Source organism: Falco biarmicus, chromosome Z (assembly GCF_023638135.1).
Source record: "Falco biarmicus isolate bFalBia1 chromosome Z, bFalBia1.pri, whole genome shotgun sequence".
Taxonomy (NCBI): Eukaryota; Metazoa; Chordata; class Aves; order Falconiformes; family Falconidae; genus Falco; species Falco biarmicus.
Window position 1 is genome coordinate 4,269,924 of NC_079311.1, and position 20,875 is coordinate 4,290,798.

General features: G+C 40.5%; 1 protein-coding gene across 1 annotated transcript in view; it reads left to right on the plus strand.

Moving 5' to 3' along the window:
- RASA1 (RAS p21 protein activator 1) overlaps nt 1-20,875 on the plus strand; it is a 67,942-nt gene extending 47,067 nt beyond the window's left edge. Inside the window, exons 16-25 of the mRNA XM_056324095.1 lie at nt 4,449-4,621; nt 4,831-4,990; nt 5,178-5,320; nt 6,133-6,248; nt 7,459-7,545; nt 10,422-10,489; nt 13,303-13,391; nt 15,018-15,095; nt 19,158-19,292; nt 20,006-20,875. Of these exons, the coding sequence (XP_056180070.1) occupies nt 4,449-4,621; nt 4,831-4,990; nt 5,178-5,320; nt 6,133-6,248; nt 7,459-7,545; nt 10,422-10,489; nt 13,303-13,391; nt 15,018-15,095; nt 19,158-19,292; nt 20,006-20,089 (1,133 nt within the window). The 3' untranslated portion in view covers nt 20,090-20,875. The remainder of the gene's footprint in view (nt 1-4,448; nt 4,622-4,830; nt 4,991-5,177; nt 5,321-6,132; nt 6,249-7,458; nt 7,546-10,421; nt 10,490-13,302; nt 13,392-15,017; nt 15,096-19,157; nt 19,293-20,005) is intronic.

A 20,875-nucleotide genomic window follows, 5' to 3' on the forward strand; every position in this document is an offset into this window, starting at 1 on the left:
TGTATCTGATGGCTTTTTTAGCTCTGCTCTAGAATAGCCATTGTATTCTACTATGACTGTGCTTACCAAAAAACAGGAGGAAAGAGAAGCTGTCATTATTAGTCTGCTCTATAAAATACTAAGTTTCACAGAGTTTTAAGTCTGATTGCATGGAATTGCTGGTTTTTTGTTGCTTTGAGTGAGAAAGATGAAAGGTGTAGTACTTTAATTATTTAAAGGAAATAATTAAAAAATAAATCTTGGGAGGTCTTTGGACAAAATTTGCCTTGTTTTCTTTCTGGTTTATCTCATCTTTCTGTTTTCCTTGTACCACTCTTGGGCTTTAACTTGAAGTTACCTCAGTATCACCTTGAATGGGAAAGGATCCATAGTTTCTTCTGCCTTTTACAGAAGTTCTTAAGAATTTGTTTTCCTCGTGTTACCCAGACAGCTGCTTCTTCAACTGTGGTTTTGTTTCTGTTCCAGCAAATGAACAGGAAGCTGGTAAAATCTATCAGCTTTCTAGAAAAGAAAGGGTTTGAAGAATATAGCTTTTAGAAAAACTTAAAAAACTTGAAATTATTTTTTTATTACTATTTGTTAATTTTGTTCTCTTCCCACACAGTGTGTTTTTAGTTTTTTTTTCCTTATATTTAAGGCATCTTGTTTCCCACTGTTACTTGTTCTGGAGCAACTTCAGCCCTCTGCCGCCTCTTTGCTGCCTGCAGGGCAGGATACCGTCCCTGCCCCCTTCAAATTTATTCAAAGGTTTTTTTTTCTTTTCCATTGTGTTTAGAGCTGACTGTTCCAAAGCCTGTCAGAGTAGTTAGAATCTATTGCAGTTGTTTTCAGTTTGCATAGATTGTGTTACTGGCCTGTTACGTTATACCTCAGTGCTAATTTCTTGATTTTCCGTATTTTTTGATCGGTAGGGAAACTTTGACCAAAGTAGAGGAATTACTACTGATTTTGAATGCGCTTGCAGGACCTAATTCAGTTTCAAGCCTGTTCCTCCTTCCTCTGACTAGAAAACTTCCTATGTAGCAGGAGCAAAACCCAATACATTCCCTCTGACAGACAAGAAGGCTCTAACTGCAGTTATGACCATGTTCTTGCACTTTTTATTCACTTGATGTGGAAAGCTCATTATCTATCCTACACCAAAGCTCTAGTTAGTAAAAGAATCTTTAAAAGGGTAATTCTTGAATGAGGTACTTCAGTAACTTCTTTTAAAGTGTTTTTGTAGTTCCTTCCGCTCTGTCCAGCTTAAGGAGGTTGTGTTGTCTCTAGATGCATCCAGCTGATAGGAGGTGACATAAGGTTTCCTTTTCTAGGTCAGGAGCAGGACTGGCTGAGTTTCTTGATTGCAATTAGGTACACTCTTACAGCATAAGCCAACAGTCCTTTCATTTTGCGATAAGGGTTAGACTAAGTCAAGGCAAATGAACACATGTCTCACAGCCCCAGCCCTATGAAATGTATGAATTGCAGGGATACCTATGTGCTGCATCACCTCAATACCTTTTGAATTCTTCAGAAGAGGATTGGTTCCTTTCCTGGACATCCTCCTTTTCAGCCACAGCTGTTAAATGTGGACTGCTGGGGAGTGGGAGTCAGGTGAAGCTGGAATTACTCATCTTCCCTGTTGGGTTAAGTCAGCTTTTCTGCTTGCTTTTCCTGCTATGTAGTGCAGATTGAAGCCCAAAACTCTGTTATTGGTCTCACTGCTTTATCTCTTTCATCATAGCACTGGTTAAATACCAAAACAATATCGGCATGAAGGCTGTTTTTCCAGTATTTTAAAATATACACTGACGTTTCAAGTCCTTGTCTTTGAACTTTGCCTATTATGAGTATTCCATAATCATTTTAGTATTGTTGTTTTTACGAACTATTTCCAATAGTGGAAATTACGCTAAACAGTTTACTGTCAATTCTGTTTAGATTTTTGGTTCTCCAACTATGAATTGCATAAGGTTTTATTCAAATAAATACATATAAAATGGCTTGATAAAAATAAAGCCCTGGAATGTATTAGTAGACTTCACCTGCTGCTACTGCAGACTGGGGTGCTTAGGTATGTTTAGACAGTTGAATTAGTAAATCTTGTGGGACAATACCCCACACAATGTTGAACTGGAGTGGAAGTTGTGGTTTGGTTTTGCACCATGATAGTCGGTCAATTTCAAATTAGTTCATATTAAAAAAAGAAGCATTTTTATAATGGAGGCGGCCACCTCATACAGGCAGGTGCACATGGCAAAGTAATAGCCGATGTCGTTCCTTTCAGGCACAGTTACTTGCAGTAGTGCCAAGGCTTGGGTTTTGGAACTGATAGCTGTTATTATAGGAGGATGGGTTGTACTAACATGGCAGTGACTTGGGGCTGCAAAAGGCAGGATTTCGTATGTCCATGTATTTAACAATTTCCTTCTCAAGATTTAAAATATTTTGTATTCTTAAACAATTTGATTAGGGGTTTTTTGATGGCTCTGTTTTGTTCTGGCGGGGTTACACAAAGGCTTCATAGTAAATTCGGGTTCATCTCCGGTCTGAGAACTGGAGCAAAGCTAAGTTTGAACCATTTTTCACTTTGATTCCCATATTATAATTACTAACAGTCAAAATATAATCTTGATTATGCACAAAGTTTCCTTAGCAAATAAACCATTAAGAAACCTCTGTCTGACATTTTGTATGCTAATGTTCATCATGTAAAATACTGTGATTCTTTTTGGATCAAGGTCATTGACAAGAGAATTCTTACCTGTGTCTAGAGAGAAGCAACTATTGTTTTGATTAGTTTCTGTATGTTTATTTTTCTTTCAAAATGTGCTAGATTGCAAAATGTAAATATCCTGTATTTTTCAACTATAGTGGTCTCTTACTGAAGGTAGCTACTAATTCAGTGTAACCTGCTAAATGGAAAAAAATATTGTTCCTTTGAAGTTATTGAATATAAATTATGGTAGCAACTGTTCTGCAGTCCTTGTACTGGACTGTACAAGGAAAAATTAAATCATCAGTTTATTCTTGATTCTAAATTTCATTCATCAGTTCTCTCTCTAAGATAAAGGTGCCTTACATGTGCAAGCAAAATAAGCAAAACACATTGCTTAGTTGTGGGTACAGGAGCTTTAATGCTGGGGAGAAATATCCTGGGAAGGTCAATTGATTACCTGGTCTGAAGACATATTCCCATCCACACTGATGACAAGTAGCAGGTGGTAATGAGTTGTTATTCACACTACATGACTAATTTGAATGTGTTAGCTTATAGCAGTTTATCAACCCCAAGGAATATGAAATAGGCAACAGAAATGTCCTGAAGTGAGCATTATAAATGTGATGCTTTTCTATTCCAGTATCAAATGATATTCTGCTCTGTGTCGCAACACTGGGGCAATGGGAAGTCTACTGGAACTGTTGACAGTTTATGCAAAGCAGTATGCTGTATGGTGCATATTTGCAGAAATGTGGAGAAAACTACCAAAAACACCAAAAAACCAAACCCAAACCCCTTGCTTTTGCTGTGTTAGGGGTGTTTTTTAATATGAGGAACTTAAAAGCAGATGTCACTGAGAGGCATGGAAGGAGTGTGTGTGTTTGAAAGATCCCGACTGGCAGAGTAAATGTGAAACTGCAACCATGGACCCCTCTTGGAGCACGGTGGGTGCTTCACAGCCACAGTGTTGTGTCTGCAAGTGCCTGGGCCCTTTCTGTGTGAAATAACTCTGTTCAGGAGTGTGTCCACCTGCTGCAGATGGGCCTGTGCTCCCACTGCTGCAGCTTGCTGCACAGCTGCTGGGCCAGGCTTCAGCTGCAGCCCAGGTTGCTGCTTGACAATTTCAAGGTGCCCACACCACTGAAAGGTGAATTAATGATCTGGCCATCCTTGAGTTGACTTTCATCATTATCTAGGCAGCAAGTTGCTTGGAAATACATTTTTACATAATGTGTATAAACTGTTACAGCCTTAACCTGGAAGTCAGCATAAAATAAATACATCTGGCAGTATAGCAACACTGTAATAATAAATATTAAGAAGTAACAAAGTGGGCAAGGAGCAGGCCTGATGGTGCTATCAGCCTAAGGCTGGAAAGAAGACAGTGAATTCTGAACACTTAATCTGTTTCTAGTCTCTGACTGCTACATGGATTTGCAGAGGAGCACTTTTTTACTCACTGCTTGGGTGTTACAAAGAAAACTGTGTCAATATCCATGTGGCATTTTTGTATGTGTATATATGCGTTCTTTACAGAATGCTTTATATTTCTTCAGTTTACGGAGTTTGTTAAACCATTGAACAGATCATCTGTCAATACATTGATAGCAAAACCCTTGGTTATTCTTATTAATACTCTTTCGCTGAAACGAGATGACGTGCCAAAAATAATGCTTTTTATTCAATAGTAGCACCGTTTTTCTGGAGATAACATACTTGAACAATGCTCTTTTTTTTCCTTAAGTGTTTATGCGTTGCCAATTAAGCCGATTACAAAAAGGACATGCAACAGATGAGTGGTTTCAGCTCAGTTCCCATGTACCATTAAAGGGTATTGAGCCAGGATCTTTGCGTGTTCGAGCACGATATTCTATGGAGAAGATCATGCCAGAAGAGGAGTACAATGAGTTTAAAGAGGTATGACGTTGTTTAACTTGCCTTGATATATCTGTTAAAAACTAGTTTTGTTGGTTGTTTGAGGTAGATCTCAGTAACACTGGTTGACATCGTTAAGCAATATTTATAATTATGTCCACATATCACTACAGATGTATGATAGCAGTTTTTCCAGAGCTTTTATGTGTTAGGAGAAGCTTCTGAATATTTCAAAATTCTGTTTCTTTCAGCTTATACTTCAGAAAGAACTTCATGTGGTCTATGCCTTATCACATGTTTGTGGACAGGATAGAACACTGTTGGCTGGTATTTTATTGAAGATTTTTCTTCATGAGAAGCTTGAGTCCTTGTTGTTACGAACACTAAATGACAGGGAGATAAGCATGGAAGGTACTGCGCTAAAATACACTAAAGTTTACTGGAACTCTGGGCAGGTGGCGGGGAAGGGGCTCCAGCACCATCTTTGGTTTTGTCCTCCTTTAGGTACAACATATATCAAAGTGTAAATACAGCACATTTTTCTTCACTTCTTGTTGTCTCCTTTTCTCAGCTTTTCAATTTACTGTTTTTTTTTCAGATGAAGCTACTACTTTGTTTCGTGCCACCACTTTAGCAAGTACACTTATGGAGCAGTATATGAAAGCCACAGCAACAAGTTTTGTTCACCATGCACTGAAAGACTCTATATTAAAAATAATGGAGAGCAAGCAGTCCTGTGAGGTGATAACCTTGAACTATGTTTTTAAACATTTTGGTTTGTTGACACAATTACCTGCTGGTTGGTATGTTTTATGTTTGCCTGAAATAATTGCTTCAGAGGTATTTATTAATCTCTCGGAACTAAAATGAATTTATGTAAGAAATACAGGAACTGAATTGATTGAAGGGTTTTTTATTGTTATTTTGGCTTTGAACAATGTTAATATTAGATCTTCTAAAGTTTTTTATTTAAAGTTTCTTTAAATTATCTATTTATTGTTCAGCAATTGTAGGCTGTGCTTTAGGAGTTACTGCATGTCCTAGCCTAAGTAAGTAAACTCTAGTGGCTGGGGTTTTTTACTGGTTTTTTTTTTTACTAGCTTTTTTACCAGTAAATTCTAGTAAACTCAAGATACCGTAGAGGTCAATGTCTGAACTTCAGTTTGAATTTAAAAATTCCTGATATTAAACGATTGCTATTGATCCTGAAACTGTTTCTAAAATTACCCTCCTAACTTCTTTCTTTCATTTTAACTGCGCAAAGTATAGGGAGTCCTCAGAAATTTGGATTGAGAGAGACAAAAAGGTCATGCAGATGGGATAGTGGTAAATATCTGAGCTGTTAAAAGCCAAGCCTATTAGAACTTAAAACAGTTGCTTCTTCACTTTTCCTCACTTGCCATTGAAACAGGCTTGTGAGTTGTAGAATATACTTGTACAGCAGCACAATATTTAATGTACTCTGCAGTAGTATTTGCTGTGTAGTATTATGAATTTATATATGTAGTTCTAGTTAGGAAGAGAAGCCTAATGTTTTTCTCTTTTTGTTGTAGTTAAATCCCTCAAAGTTAGAAAAAAATGAAGATGTAAACACTAATTTGGCGCATCTACTCAGTATACTTTCAGAATTGGTGGAGAAAATATTCATGGCTGCAGAGATACTGCCTCCGTAAGTTTGCACTTCTCTGTTCAGACTTGTATTTGAAAACTCCTATTTGTATGAATTACCTGTCGCTTTAAAATGATGTTCTTATTGGTTCATCTTCGGCTAATCAGTTATAATTTAGGGTATTACGGTTGCTGTATGCATACAGAGGAATATAGATGGGAAAAAAACCCCACTTTTTAGGAATTAATAGTGCTTTTTGCAAAAGTCTCTGGCTAGCCCACGTGCCTTTCTTTGAAGAAGTTACTAGACCCAAGAGCTCAGGGAAAGAAGAATAATAAAAATAACCAAGCTTATATTTCCGCAAAAGGGTAGAAGGCAGTATTAGTTAGCAGGCAATTTTATATGTTTCAGTTCGTTACAAATTCTTTCCAGTCCTCCTTCTCTGAGAAAGGGGTGGAATTATTAACAGCATATTAAAAATACAGGAGGGTAGGAGTAGAATGACACTGTGCTATGATTGCTTCTGTCTGCTAGGAAAATGTAGCAGTTAAATTTTTTCCCCCTTTTTTTAATTGCTATAACAACTTACTTTCATAGCTCAGATTTGAAACCATCTAATAAAAAACGGATAGTACTAACAGATTTTTTTCACTGTATCATTGGTTTTTTTAATTATAAAATAACCTCAATTTTGAGATGGCAGAGTACACAAATGTTTTTTGTGTTAGTGCTGGTAAGGTTAGCTTTAAAAGTCGCACTCCTTTTAAATATATGATGCAGCTCTCAACGTTTTTTGAAATGCACCATAATTCTCCCATTTTTTAACGGGAGAGGACTATTGGTGGGTTGCTTAACTTTCAAACACCTAACCCTCATATATGGAAAGAATAGTTATTTTTCTCCTCTTAACTAAACAGTAAATAATAAAATCAAACCATCAAAATTGCCTTTTTTTAAAAAAAGGAAATACTACTTAAAGAGCTATAAAACACTTAATGCACATCTGAATAATCACTACATTGCATATAGAATTGTGTATTAGTGAATGTTTCCTTGCCACATATAAATTTACTTTTTAATAGAAGTTTAGAAATTTACTTTCTTAACTCATAAATTAACTCTTAGTTAAAGCTAATGTAAAGCTTATGTCTAAATTATAAATGTAGAATTTATAATAATTCTGTATCGAGTAGGGGGTTCTTCTAAATCCTTTCTGACTTTTTGATTCTGTAAGTTCAATAGAATGAGTAATTAGCCATTATTTTTGCAGGACATTGAGGTATATTTATGGGTGCCTACAGAAGTCTGTTCAAAACAAGTGGCCAGCTAATACCACCATGAGAACCAGAGTTGTTAGGTAAGTTACTTGTCACTTTACTCTGAAAATAGTCTTTTCAAGTCTTGTTAAAGACTCACTTCAGTGTGTTTATGTTTCTTCCAGTGACAAAACTGTATAGAATTTACATAGGTTACTGCAGTATTTAAGGTATTTACAATGCTGAGGCATGATATCCCAGTTAAGGATTATGAGCCTGCTAGATTCTTCATCATGTGCTTAGAGCCTTGCTCAGAATAAGATGGTGTAGTATAGAGGTCAGTATAGCTGTACTTAATAGTTTTAACTTCGAATTTACTTGCATTTTGTCAAGTTTTACAAACTAGTTTGAAATAGCAATTTCCTTTTTCATGCTGGGAAAGCAAAACTTCTCTCAAAGCAATAGTTGCCCTTGTGGTACCTGTAGAGAACACTGACCTCTGAAGATCATGTTCCCTGTCATACGCCAACTGGGAGGACTGTGCCTTATCCGGGGACTCTTATGTGAGTGTGTCAATTGCTGGAGAAATCTTACATGGTTTAAGATGCCCTTTAAAATGCAGACCCAACATGGTAAGGAGTCTAATGCCTCTTCATAAAGACAATTGGACTGTTAGGTTTCACTGAGGTGCTGGCTGCATTGGGATATGTAGTTCTCTGCATCAGAAACTGATGGAACCAGAAACTCCTTGGTTGCCGGTGAGAAGGCATCCTGGTGACTGGTATTGGGCTGCTGGTTCTGATCATTCTGAATCAACACTGTGTTGGTTTCCAAAAACACATAATTCTGTGTTGTCCCTGTTTTGTTTCATTTCTCTGCTCCAGCCCAGTCATGTCAAAACATTTTGGAGCTCTTCTAAAAACGTTGCAGGAGGTTACTGAAACTGGCTCCTCTGAACTTGCACCAGCCACAAAAACACCAGTGAACATTCCTAAACCAACACAGTGCACAAGTTCTTCCTGTAACACTGCCCATTGCCAGTGTGGGCCAGACAAAAAATCTTTGACAAAGATGTGGCCACATGTTTCCTTTTTTTATGATGCCTGGTAGTCATGATCTCCTGGGGTTAATCTCCCACGGAGGGAGTCTTTCAGAGGAGGATTTGTCTTCGGCTTGTCTTTGTCATTGTGACACCAGAGCCTTATGTCATCCTCGGTACCATGCAGGGGCATTGCCTGCGAATGGAGGCTGTGCTTGCTGCAGAGCCCCTCTCGCTATGAGGGGCTGTACACCACGGGAAGGCTGTAGAGCTCAGCAGTGAATACCACATCTCTGTCTGTTCCTCCCCAGCTCCAGAGAGAACTGTGTGGCTTTCCTTAGCGGACACAGCTTGCATCCAGGCTTTTCCAGAAGTCCCCACTGGATGCTGTGAATATTGGATGCCTTGTGATGTTAGTCTTCACCTGTGGCTAGTAGTGATTTCTTTCCGAAGCACAGAGCTTCACAGCCTTCAGTGATGATTGTTATCTTTTTTTTGCAGTTTTTAATGCCCAAGAGTGATTATAAATATTCAGAGGCAGATGGCAGGGTTTTAGATGCCTGATATCTTCCCTACTGTATCAGTCAGAACGTGCTGCCATTTCTCTCTGGTTGTAAAACCCCCACGGAGACAGACTCATTCTTAATTTAGGTGGCTTGACCAGGATAAGAAGCACCAGATCTTCTATATCAGCAAAGGCCATGCTAGATTAATACCTAATTGTCCTTCATCTTCGGGCGTTTTACAGGAGGAGTTGGTATATATGCCATGATTTCAAAATTGGCTACTTCCTCATACTCTTAAATTCACACCATAGAAAATATTTTAGCCTCACGTATGTCCAAGAAGTGGTGTCATACCATCCAATAATTCATGGTTATTGGAGAAGTAATAAATATCTAAACCAGTATATATTAGGTGTCTCGGACATATGAAAGGTATGTTAATCTCACTACTGTGAATGTCATTTTGGAGTAATATAGACATTACCATCACTGTGTACTTATCAACTCGTGTAAATATATATGTATTTTTTATATATATAAAACCAATAATATATATTATTAACAACACAAGAGGTAATGGCCTCTTCCTTTTGATAAGTGGTCAGGCTTTGGTATTGCTGTCACGAAAACCATTCTGCTGGTTGTATCGAAGCACTCTGAACAAAAATAAAGATGATTTAGATTACTTTAGTTGGTCCATATGTCACCTCATTGTATAGCAATTAGCTGGAATTGAGGTTAACTTGAGGTGGATGTTTCTTACTTCTGCTATTAACAGAAGGTTAGATTTTTCTCATGCTACTAAAGACTATTCTGGGTTTCTGTTGAATGAGTTCCTAGTTCTGCAGTCAAAGCAGAGTGCTTTTTCCAGCTTTCTAGATGTCAGCAGTTATGTCATGGAGGAAAGTAGCAGATCCCTTACTACTATCCTACTGCAGCGTACTGTCATAAGGATATGGATCAGCTTAAGCTGAACTAAGCCTGTGTTGCTGCCAAAAAAGAAGTTGCCTTTCCCACCCGCTCCTATGCTCCTTATATTGTTTGGGGGAAACAGGTGGCTACAGGATGGGTGTCTTGCAGTAGCAGGCAATGGAAAAAAAATTTGGAAGGTCAGAGACCAGGGGCAGCTCCTTTTTGAGGCCAGTGTGGTCTGAGATTTGCTTCGGTGTGACTTTACAATTAAGTTCTTCCAAAATGGTTTCAACAGTACGCCTTAACTGGGAAATCAAGATGCCTATTCTTTCAGCTTTTATCATAGTTGAGGATCACAGAATGATATTCTGAAGTTGTTACCATACTCACAGAGTGCAGGCTGGTTGGTTCATGTCTGTCTCAAAAAGATTCCACACTAACTTGAATCCTTAAAGACTACACAGTTTTACACCAATTCTGCAATTTTATTGAACAAAACACAATCTTCTTCTCATTTCAGTGGCTTTGTTTTTCTTCGTCTGATTTGTCCTGCTATCCTGAACCCAAGGATGTTTAATATCATCTCAGGTGACTATGTGCTTCAGATTGAATTCATACTTCATACAGTAGTAGGCCTGAAGTTACTGTAATATGAACGCTGTGTCCAAAGGCATGTTATCCACATCACTTGACTGACTTCTCCATAAGGCAGCCAACGTGTGCTTTTCACCCTCAAAGGCTAGGTTGTGGTTATCTCCAATGTAATTTTAAAGTCCAGAAAAACTTGCACTGTGGTATTTAATAACAAAATTTTGAGTTGAAGGCTAGCAATGTGGAATATATTCTAGCAGTGTGAAAAATGCAAGCGTGTGGTCTTCAGATGTCACTTTGAATACAATGCAATGCCGAAGTTAAGGGCTGAAATTCAATGGTATCTCTTAAATGAACAAGACTTCTACAGAGCTTGGAATACATGTGCGCACCTAGAAAATGTGGCTTGTTTGAACATCCTGCTTAGCTCCCAGCCTTTGGAGAAGGTTTGACTTCAGCTCATTAAATACAGTCAATCTCAAATAAGGAATATTAAAGATGAAGGGTGGGTGGCATTTAGAAGGGGTGGGTTGTGCAGACCTGAGATGGCAATCTTGGTTGATATATATATATATTGGCCATATATAGAAGAGTTCCCATGGGCTTGCTGAAGTGAATGTTGTCACCTCATGAAGTCCCACCCTGTTTTTTGCTGTTCTTTTGGCAGAGTGTGTCTATAGCAGTTAACTAAAACAGCAGCAGGGAACATTGCAAGAGCAGGATTGCACAGCTGCTGTGCCAGCCTGTGGCTCAGTGCTGGCTGGTATCAGCGTTCTCCCAAACAGCTCGTAGGGTTGACTGGGGTGGTGGCCCACACCAGGGACCACATCTGACATGCTGATGGTGTGGGGCTTTCCTGTTGTGAAGCTTTAATGGTGAGGGCAGGCGTTACCCCGTGGCAGTTGCCTTAAGCACCTAGAAATGTTTGTTTGTGGGCATTTTGAAGTTAACTTCTGTGGGAGGAAGAAAGGAAAGAAGTAAATTACTGAAAATTCTATTACTAAACTTAAAATATTTGGACATCTGAGTTGCTTAGTTTTAAACATTTGCAAATTTTATACTTCATCTTAGTTTTCTGGGGGTTTTTTCTCAGCAAAGATCACCCCAAGCTAGAGGGCACTTGGTTTGCAGTAGCCATTGCTCTTCCTCCTTCCCTCTCTAGCAGATTCTTGATATTCCCCACACCCCCAAGTAAAATGCTGATTTGGAAATAGAAGAAATCAGAAATCTGATTCAGAATAGCTTTTTCTTTATTCATAGGCAGTGTTTAATAAAGACAAAGTAGCATGTTTTCTATTGTCTCTCTTTAGGCTGTACTAAATTAGAAGGGCTGTATCCAAGTTCCTCTCTCTCACCCAGTAATGACTTCCATACGTGCTTTGGAGAAAGCATTTGTGAAACATGGCCTAGTACACAGTGATTCTTTAGGATTTTATTATCTTCAGGTAATTTGCAAGTTAGGTACCTTTTGATGGGTTGCACTGTGTCTGCAGGTGTAAAAAGTTACCTATGCATTTGAGTAACCCCTTTCTTTTAAGCATGTCCGTTAAAAGTCCTGCTTATGTACGTCCAGCTAATATTCTTGACTGCTGGTAAGGTAAACTTACTGACTGCACATAGGTCTTTTAGAGCTGTTAAAAAATAAATGGATGAGGCAGTCCTTTTGGAGCAAAGCTTCCAATGTACCTTCTTCGCATAACAGGGGAAAAAAAGTATTCTGAAGGCTGTGTGTGTAGGTATGCCTCAGTATCAGCAGCAATCCTACCACCTCAACAACTGTGATGGAAAAACACCTCGTTGTTTCAAAAGTGAAATCCTTTGTTTCAAGCATACTTGAAGTTTTTTAAGACAATTAACTTCCTTAATCAGTTCTCCTAACCCAAAATTCCAGATTCCAAAGCTAGTAATGTTTTCCAGCTTTGCTGCTTCAAAGGCTTGTATTGAGGCAAACACTAGATACAATGAACGACTGACATAAGTTGCATAGCTCTAGCTATGCAAGAAAAATTACAACTTACTTTTCAGTGGATTTTGGAGGGGGAGGGGAAGAAAGAATAAGAAAAGATGCAGGTAGACAATGAAGAGCATATAGCATTCTTACAAAGAACTAGAACGTTTAGAGATTATATAATAACCATGTCAATTTTGGAACACCTCAAACCTGACTTTCAACCAGGCTGTTTAGTGTAACTGGAGGGAAAAAGAATTTTTTAAGGTGCTACTGGGTAGTATCTCTTGTTGGAAAAAGTTTTAACTAAGTGGTTAATGTAAAGTGTTAAGTGTCATGTTAACTACAGCAAGTGACTATAATTTCATGAAAATACAAGCCATGATTTCGTGTAATGTTTACTCTGTTTTTCTGATGCCAGTAACTCAAAGTATAATTTGTGTAACTTGTCAGAGCCCACTTACGTGGAGGTGTACACAAATAATGAAAAAGATAAACTTGTGATTTATTTATAAGGTGAATATTTTTTTTATTCTAACAACAAGTAATCCTCCTTTCAACAAAATTGTTTCATTTTTGTGAAAAAGGTTCTTTACCTAATTCTTACTAACATCACTTTATTTTGCATATTTTTTTCTGTATGCAACTACTATAGAAAATCAGACATTCATGTTAATATGTTTTTGTGGACAGTACTAAAGCAACATGTTTCACTTCACCAAGTGACACCTTCCACATATGATTGTGTTATAACATTAAAAATACTTTATTCCATGAAAAAATAACGAAGAGCGTTACTTTCAGGTGACTGCTGTTAGTTTCACATGGAACGGCCAGTAACTCTGCTTTGCATTCCTGACAGATTCTCCTTCCCCCACTGCTGCAAGAACACTGACGCTGGTCGCCAAGTCTGTGCAGAATTTAGCAAATCTGGTTGAATTTGGAGCTAAGGTGAATATCATTTTACACACAGAGAACAGCCTAGAACTATGCTTCCAGTACATTTCAGTGTTCCTTCCTGTGTAATAGATGCAAAAATCTGTTGCTATTTTGTCATGCAAAGCCTGACACATCACCTGTTTGTCCTTATTAGGAAGGAGGCAGTTTTGTATGTCCTCCTTATTTAGAGCTGAACAGGGTGTTGATCTGAACTAGAGCAGTAGTATAAAGTCTGGTCAAATTGTGAAGAGGAGCCATAATAGTTTGAGAGGAAGTGATTTAGAAACTCACATTAACAACTTGGTACATCCCATAAACGTTTTGAATCTGGTAGTAGGAACAGATTCAAGTGGTCTGTTCAAATAATTGATGAACAAATGGTCATGCCAGTAGGTATTACGGAGTGTGATGCAACTATACATTGATGCTATGAGAACACAAACTCAGCAGGCTTTTGTTCCAAAGGCAACAGTGGAAGTATGTGGAGCATTCTTTTTTCTGTTTGCAGCAGCAAAGGTAGCAGTCATACTCCAGTATTTCCTGTGTTAGAGGGGAGAAGTGGAAGAGGAAAGGCAGGCAGCCATCCCACCACAACAAAAGTGTCTGTGATGGTAAAACGGGCACACCTTCTTTTGAAATATTCATCAAAAAGACAAATGAGAATTTCTAGAGCAGGAATCTGTGATGGGAAAGAATCAGAGGGATAAATACTCTGCCTTAAATAGATGATGGGAGCTTTTTTTTTTGTTTTCTTCATTTCCATTGATTATTTGATGTCAAAGGGGAGGCACCTTTCAGTAATAATTGGTATGCTTGTGTACACAACCGTGAAATGCATTCCACATAACGTTTTCTGTCTATGTATAGTAATTAACTTTCAGACATGAGACTACTCAGGCCTAAATTCCCAGCGTGGTATAGATATCCGATACTGAAATAAATGAAGAATTGCCAGCCTCTGACTCTTCCCCCTCCCTTATTTTCACCCTGCATTTACTTACTCCTTAGATGGGTGTTTTCTGTGGTAGGGCACTTCAAAGCACTTCTCCTATTTGTACTCACTTTCATATTGTTAGATGTAATTAATGTTGTAAATCAAGCGTACATATAGCACTAAAAAGCCCCAGCTTTCAGTAAAGTCTCAGTTCCCAAGCCAAAACATGGTTGAAAAATAAACCTGTTGACTTAAGCATAATGAAAGCGACTTCAGCCTGGCATTATAAAAGTTAGTTCTTTGACACACGTAACTTGGAACGTAAGCAGTAATGAAGTAACAAGAATGAGGGCACTTATTCCTGATCATGCCTTTGAAAGCAGAGCATTTGCTCATTGCAGCTAGGTATTGAGAGACATTCCATCTTAATGCAAATTCATGCCAGTTCGCATGTATAAGAAAATTTCTGAATCTGAAATTCTTCTGAATATAAGTACCGCCAAATTCTGTACTCTTTTGACTGGCTGCACAGCAGAGATGAGAAATTCGCTTGAAAAAATAAAATCACTCCAGATGACATACTTGTTTTGCAATGTCATTTGTTTGACTACAGTGTGTTGATTTCAGATATCTTGACAATGTATAGTCAAGACAAGTTATCTTGACAATGATTTGTTCTAATGAATGCTTTTAAAAATTACTAGGAGCCGTATATGGAAGGGGTAAATCCATTCATCAAGAGCAACAAACATCGCATGATCATGTTCTTGGATGAACTTGGGGTAAGCAGTTTAAAAAAAAAAAAAATCTTTGCTGGAAGTTATGTAGCTACATTATAAATGAAAATTCTTTACACTTTTATTCACTAGCTCAAAAATGGACCAGCTGCCATGCCATTTTAAATGCTTGTAACTGAATAAATTTTTCTAATGCATGTTTAGAAACTGCAGATTGCTGGCCTGTCATATGAAATTAAAACCATCAAATGTCATCTTACAGTTCATTAATTTAGTGCTTCTGTAGATGTGAGAGGCTCAATCAGATTTTCTAGCTGTGAGGATCAGAAATTTTGGCAAAAAATACAAATATTAAAAAATATGTTTTAAAAAAAATTCTTATATGTACTTTGTCATACGGTCTTGACCAGAAATTGAAATATTTTTTTTGCTTTAAAAAATATCAGGTTGAATTTGTTAGGTGTTGCCAAATGTGTCACTGCATGCGTTCAAGATGTTCCAGTTTGAAAGTGAACTGCATTTGCTGTATTTTTGTAACTGTTTTGTGTATGATTGATATAACAGGAATTAGGTCCTTGTGTTATATGTGTATTTTTAAACCAATAATGCATTTTAAAAAACAAGATAAAAAAAAGTGCTAAGCTTCCTGAATTGGTCTCTCAAAAGTGACCTAGAAAACATCTCAGAATATTTTGATAAGATATAAAACTGAGTGTGGCATTTGGGTAGGTTGCCGTATGTTACCTTTTTCTGGTTAAGTTGCAACTTCCATGTGTTAGGGCATGTCAGTTTTCTTTAGATGACAGATTTTGTGTGAGAACTCTGAAGACTGTTGGTTTGAAAATAACTGTTGGATTAATCTACTGTTCTAATGACAGAATTACTGGTTTATGACCAGTTACTTGATAGTTACAGATTTTGCTGATTTTTGGTTGCTGCTGTTCTCTCATTTAGACTGGGAAAAAAGCACCTAATGGATGGTTCCCCCTCATTTAGGGGAAAGTTACCTTAGAACCATCATAGAATGGTTTGGGTTTGAAGGGACCTTAAAGACCCTTTGGTTCCCACCCCCCTGCCCCGGGCAGGGCCCCCTCCCCCCAGCCCAGGCTGCTCCCAGCCCCGTCCAGCCTGGCCTTGAGCCCTGCCAGGGCTGGGGCACCCACAGCTGCTCTGGGCAGCCTGGGCCAGCGTCTCGCCGCCCTCACAGGGGAGAATTTCTTCCTAATATCTCATCTAACTCTCCCTATTTCTGATTACAGCCATCCCCCCTTGTCCTGTCACTGCTTGCCTTTGTAAAAAGTCCCTCTCCAGCTTCCCTTTAGGTGCTTCACCTTTAGGTGCTGGCAGGTGCTGTAAGGTCTCCCTGGAGCCTTCTCTTCTCCAGGCTGAACCACCCCAGCTCTCTCAGCCTGTCTGCACAGGAGAGGTGCTCCAGCCCTCTGGTCATCTTCGTGTCCCTCCTCTGGACTCGCTCCAACAGGCCCATGCCCTTCCTGTGTTGGGCGCCTGGAGCTGAAGGCGGTACTGCAGGGGGGTCTCATGAGAGCGGAGCAGAGGGGGAGGATCCCCCCCTTGACCTGCTGGCCATGCTGCTTTCGAGGCAGCCCGGGGTACAGCTGGCTTTTGGGGCTGCAAACACATTGTCTGGCCGTGTTGAGCTTCTCATCCACCAGCAGCCCAAGTCCTTCTCTACAGATCTGCTCTCAGTCCATCCTCTGCCCAGCCTGTATTGATACTGGGGGCTGCCCCGACCCACGTGCAGGACCTTGCACCTGGCCTTGCTGAACTTCACGAGGTTCGCACGCGCCCACCTCTCAAGCCTGCCCAGGTCCCTCTGGACAGCATCCCTTCCCTTCAGCCTGTCAGCCGCACCACACGGCTTGGTGTCATCAGCAAACTTGCTGCGGGTGCTCTAAATCTCACTGTCCATGTCGCCAACAAAGTCATTATACAGCTCTGGTCCCAGTGTGGACCCCTGAGGAACGCCACTCGTCACCGGTCTCCAGTTGGGACATTGAGCCATTGACTACAACACTTTGAGTGCAACCATCCAGCCAATTCCTTATCCACGGAGCGGTCCCTCCATCAAATCCACGTCTCTCCAGTTCAGAGACAAAGATGTCACGTGGGACAGTGTCAAATGCTCTGCATGAGTCCAGGTCGATGACAGCAGTTGCTCTTCCCTCATATGTCGACACTGTAACCCCATCACAGAATGCCACCAAATTCACCAGGCACGACTTGCCCTTAGTGAAGCCATGCTGGCTGCCACCAGTCACCTCCTTATTTTCCATGTGCCTTTGCACAGTTTCCAGGAGGATCTGCTCCATGATTTTGCCGGGCACAGAGTTGAGACTGACTGTCCTGTAGTTCCCCGGGTCTTCCTTATTTGCCTTGTTAACAAGGGGGGTTATGTTTCCCCCCTTCCAGTCAGTGGGAATGTCACTGGATTGCCACAGCTTCTCAAACGTGACGCATAGTGGCTTAGCCACTTCATCCACCACTTCTCTCAGGACCTGCAGATGTACCTCATCAGGTCCCATGGACGTGTGCCCCTTCAGGTTCCTTAGATGCTCTCAGACCTGATCTTCCCCTGTAGCAGGTGGTTCTTTGTTCTCCCAGTCCCTGCCTTTGCCTTCTGTGACCTGGGCGGTGTGGCTGGAGCACTTGTCAGTGAAAACTGAGGCAAAAAACCCCTCATGGAGAACCTCAGCCTCCCCCGCGGCCTGGGTAACCAGGTCTCCCGTTCCCTTTGGAAGAGGGCCCACCTTTTCCCCGTCTTCCTGTTATCTCTGGTGTACATATGGAATCTTTTCTTGTTGCCCTTGACGTTCCTGGCCAGATTTAACTCTATGAGGGCTTTAGCTTTCCTAACCTGATCCTTGGCTGCTCAGGACATTTCTCTGTATTCCTCCCAGGCTACTTGTCCTTGCTTCTACCCCCATGGGCTTCCTTTTTGTGTGTGAGTTTGTCCAGGAGCATCTTGTCCATCCATGGAGGGCTCCTGGCATTTTTGCCTGACTTCCTCTTTCTTGGGATGCATGGCTGCTGAGCTTGGAGGAGGTGATCCTTGGATATTTTCCAGGGGGTTTTGGGTGCCTTTTCCCTCCAGGGCTCTACCCCATGGCACTCTACCAAGCAGACCCCTGAAGAAGCCACTGTCTGCTCTCCTGAAGGCCAGGGCAGCAAGCTTGCCCCCTCCTCACTTCCCTAAGGGTCTTCAACTCCACCACTTCACAGTCACTGCAGCCCAGGCTGCCCTTGAGCTTGACGTTCCCCACCATCCCCTCAGTGTTGGTCAGACCAAAGTCCAGCATGGCACCTCGCCTTGTTGGTTCCTCTGTCACTTGGAGAAGGAATTGATTGGTCACTCATTCCAGGAACCTCCCAGGTTGCCTGTGCCCTGCTGTGTTGTCCCTTCAAGAGATGTCAGGGTGGTTGAAGTCCCTGGTGAGGACCAAGGCTTGTGAGCATGGGGTGGCTCCTATCTGTCTATAGAGGGCTTCATCCGCTCGGCCTTCCTGGTCAGGCGGCCTGTAACAGGCCCCCACTGCAATGTCACCTGTCCCTGCCCTCCCTGTAATCCTGACCCGTGAGCTCTTGCCGGGCTCCTCATCCCTGCCCAGCCGGAGCTCCATGCACTCCAGCTGGTCACTGACACAGCGGGTGACACCCTCTCCTTGTCTGCCCTGCCTGTCCTTCCTAAAGAGCCTGTATCCTTCCATTCCAGCTCTCCAGGCACTGGAGCCATCCCACCATGTCTCCGTGACACCAGTCAGATCATATGAGTGTCTATGCAGTAATTTTCTGGTGAGCTGAATGGTAGTGTAGCAATGCCAGATCTCCTAGTAAGAACCCTTCTAGCAGGAGCAGAGATTGCAGTATGCTCATAAAACGCATGTTTGTGGAGAGGAGGAAATGCATAACTCGTAACAAAAAGATGGACTGGAGACTTAGCTGGGGAGAGTAAAGTTGCAGAGACTTGGCTGGAAAGACTAGAAACTGGTATGGAACAACTGTGTTGGCAGAGCTGTAGAGGTACAATTTGTCTTCCTGCATGCATGGGTACTCAGCATCCTAAATCCACTCTCATCTTCTCTGTTGAAGAATGTTCCTGAGCTTCCAGACACTACAGAGCACTCTAGAACTGACCTTTCTCGTGATCTGGCAGCCTTGCATGAGATATGTGTGGCACACTCGGACGAGCTCCGGACGCTCAGTAATGAGCGAGGTGTAATGCAGGTAAGCAACACGGGTTAGCAGACAAATCACAGGTGCAGGCAGTATGTCTTCGAGTTACTCCTCAGTGTCAGGCTTCTTTCGTAGTATTTCTGGCTAGCAGTATGACTGATGAGCATGTTAAAATATGTGCATTTCACCAGGTTGTTTATCTGTAAAGGTAAATACTTGGTCCATAGTTTTGTTTCTTCATGCAACAAAACTAAAGAGTTTTTTTTAAAGTTTCCGGATGAGTTTCTAGAGGAAGCCTAGAAGTGCAAAGTTACTGTCTCCTGACAGGCACTCTGGGTCATTAGTTTTAGGATCTTGGGTGTTTTTTCGGTTGAGAACTAAATTTACTTTGGTTAGCTTTCTGTTGATACCTCATTTCTGTCTCATAATTTGGCAGTGTATTTCTAAACAACCACAGCAAACTTTTCTAGCAGACCACGGCAGCCTGTTTGCAGTACGCTTCCTTACCTCCACGTTCAGCTACAAAGCAAAGAGATCCGTGAGCAGAGAGGCAAAGTTTGTAACGCTGTTTTAGAATTCCCTTTTGAAGGCAGCATCTTATTGACTAGGGAATTGGCTGTTTCCTTCCCCCACCCCCCACCCCCCCCAATGTATTTAAATTACCTCACAGCAGTCTGATGGGTTAATGCTGAAAATGTTTCCCAAGCCAGACTGTTCTGTTCCCAGTAGCTAATGTGTGGTTTTCCTGACTCCCCTTTCTACAGCATGTTCTTAAGAAGCTTTTGGCTATTACTGAACTGCTTCAACAAAAACAAAATCAGTATTCAGTGTCTAACAACATCAGGTAGCAGCCCTCTACCTGAATTCTGCATGGATCCAGCATGCCCAACTTGGAGACTCACACCAGTATCACTTTCTTCTTGCTCTTGCCAAAAATAGCACACCCTGTCACGTTCCCAGTGATGTGTGAACTATGCAAAAAGAAAACAAAGATTCTGTTGGTGAATGATTGTACCAGCAGCTTTTTAAGCTATCTGTGCAGGACATTTGCACTTTTTTCCACTTGGAAACAGTTTTCACAACCTCTGAGCCTTGGTGTACAGTTCACCTTCCGCAAAGAAAATGCTGTGACTGTGTCTTGGACTTTGAAAATTACTTTCAGCACCTCTTGATTGCCAAAGTTTTGCTGTCTTGTTGGAAAAGAATGATCAACCGACATGAAAAGAAATGTATTGTTTTGACAGCCACATATAACTGGATAACGTTTCTTACTGTAATTTCTGACTGGTTACAATAATTACGACTTTTGACTGTTTCAACAACTTTAACTTGTATTTACAGTTTCCAGAATTTGATGTTATGGTAGGAACAATCTTTACTGTACACTTTTTATACCATGCTGTTTCTCTTGCTGGAATCATGTTGAAAGAGAATACGCAGAGTGGGTCTTTGTCAGCTTTATTTTTTGATGTGCCACTGATTCAGTCTGAATAGTTCTTCCATCAAGAACTGTATATCCAGATAAATCACAATGCTTTTGTAAAATGTTTACAACAGTAAATAATTTGAATTCAGTAAATTTATTGATCCTTGTATCAGACATGCATGCATTCATTAAACCATTTTATAAAATA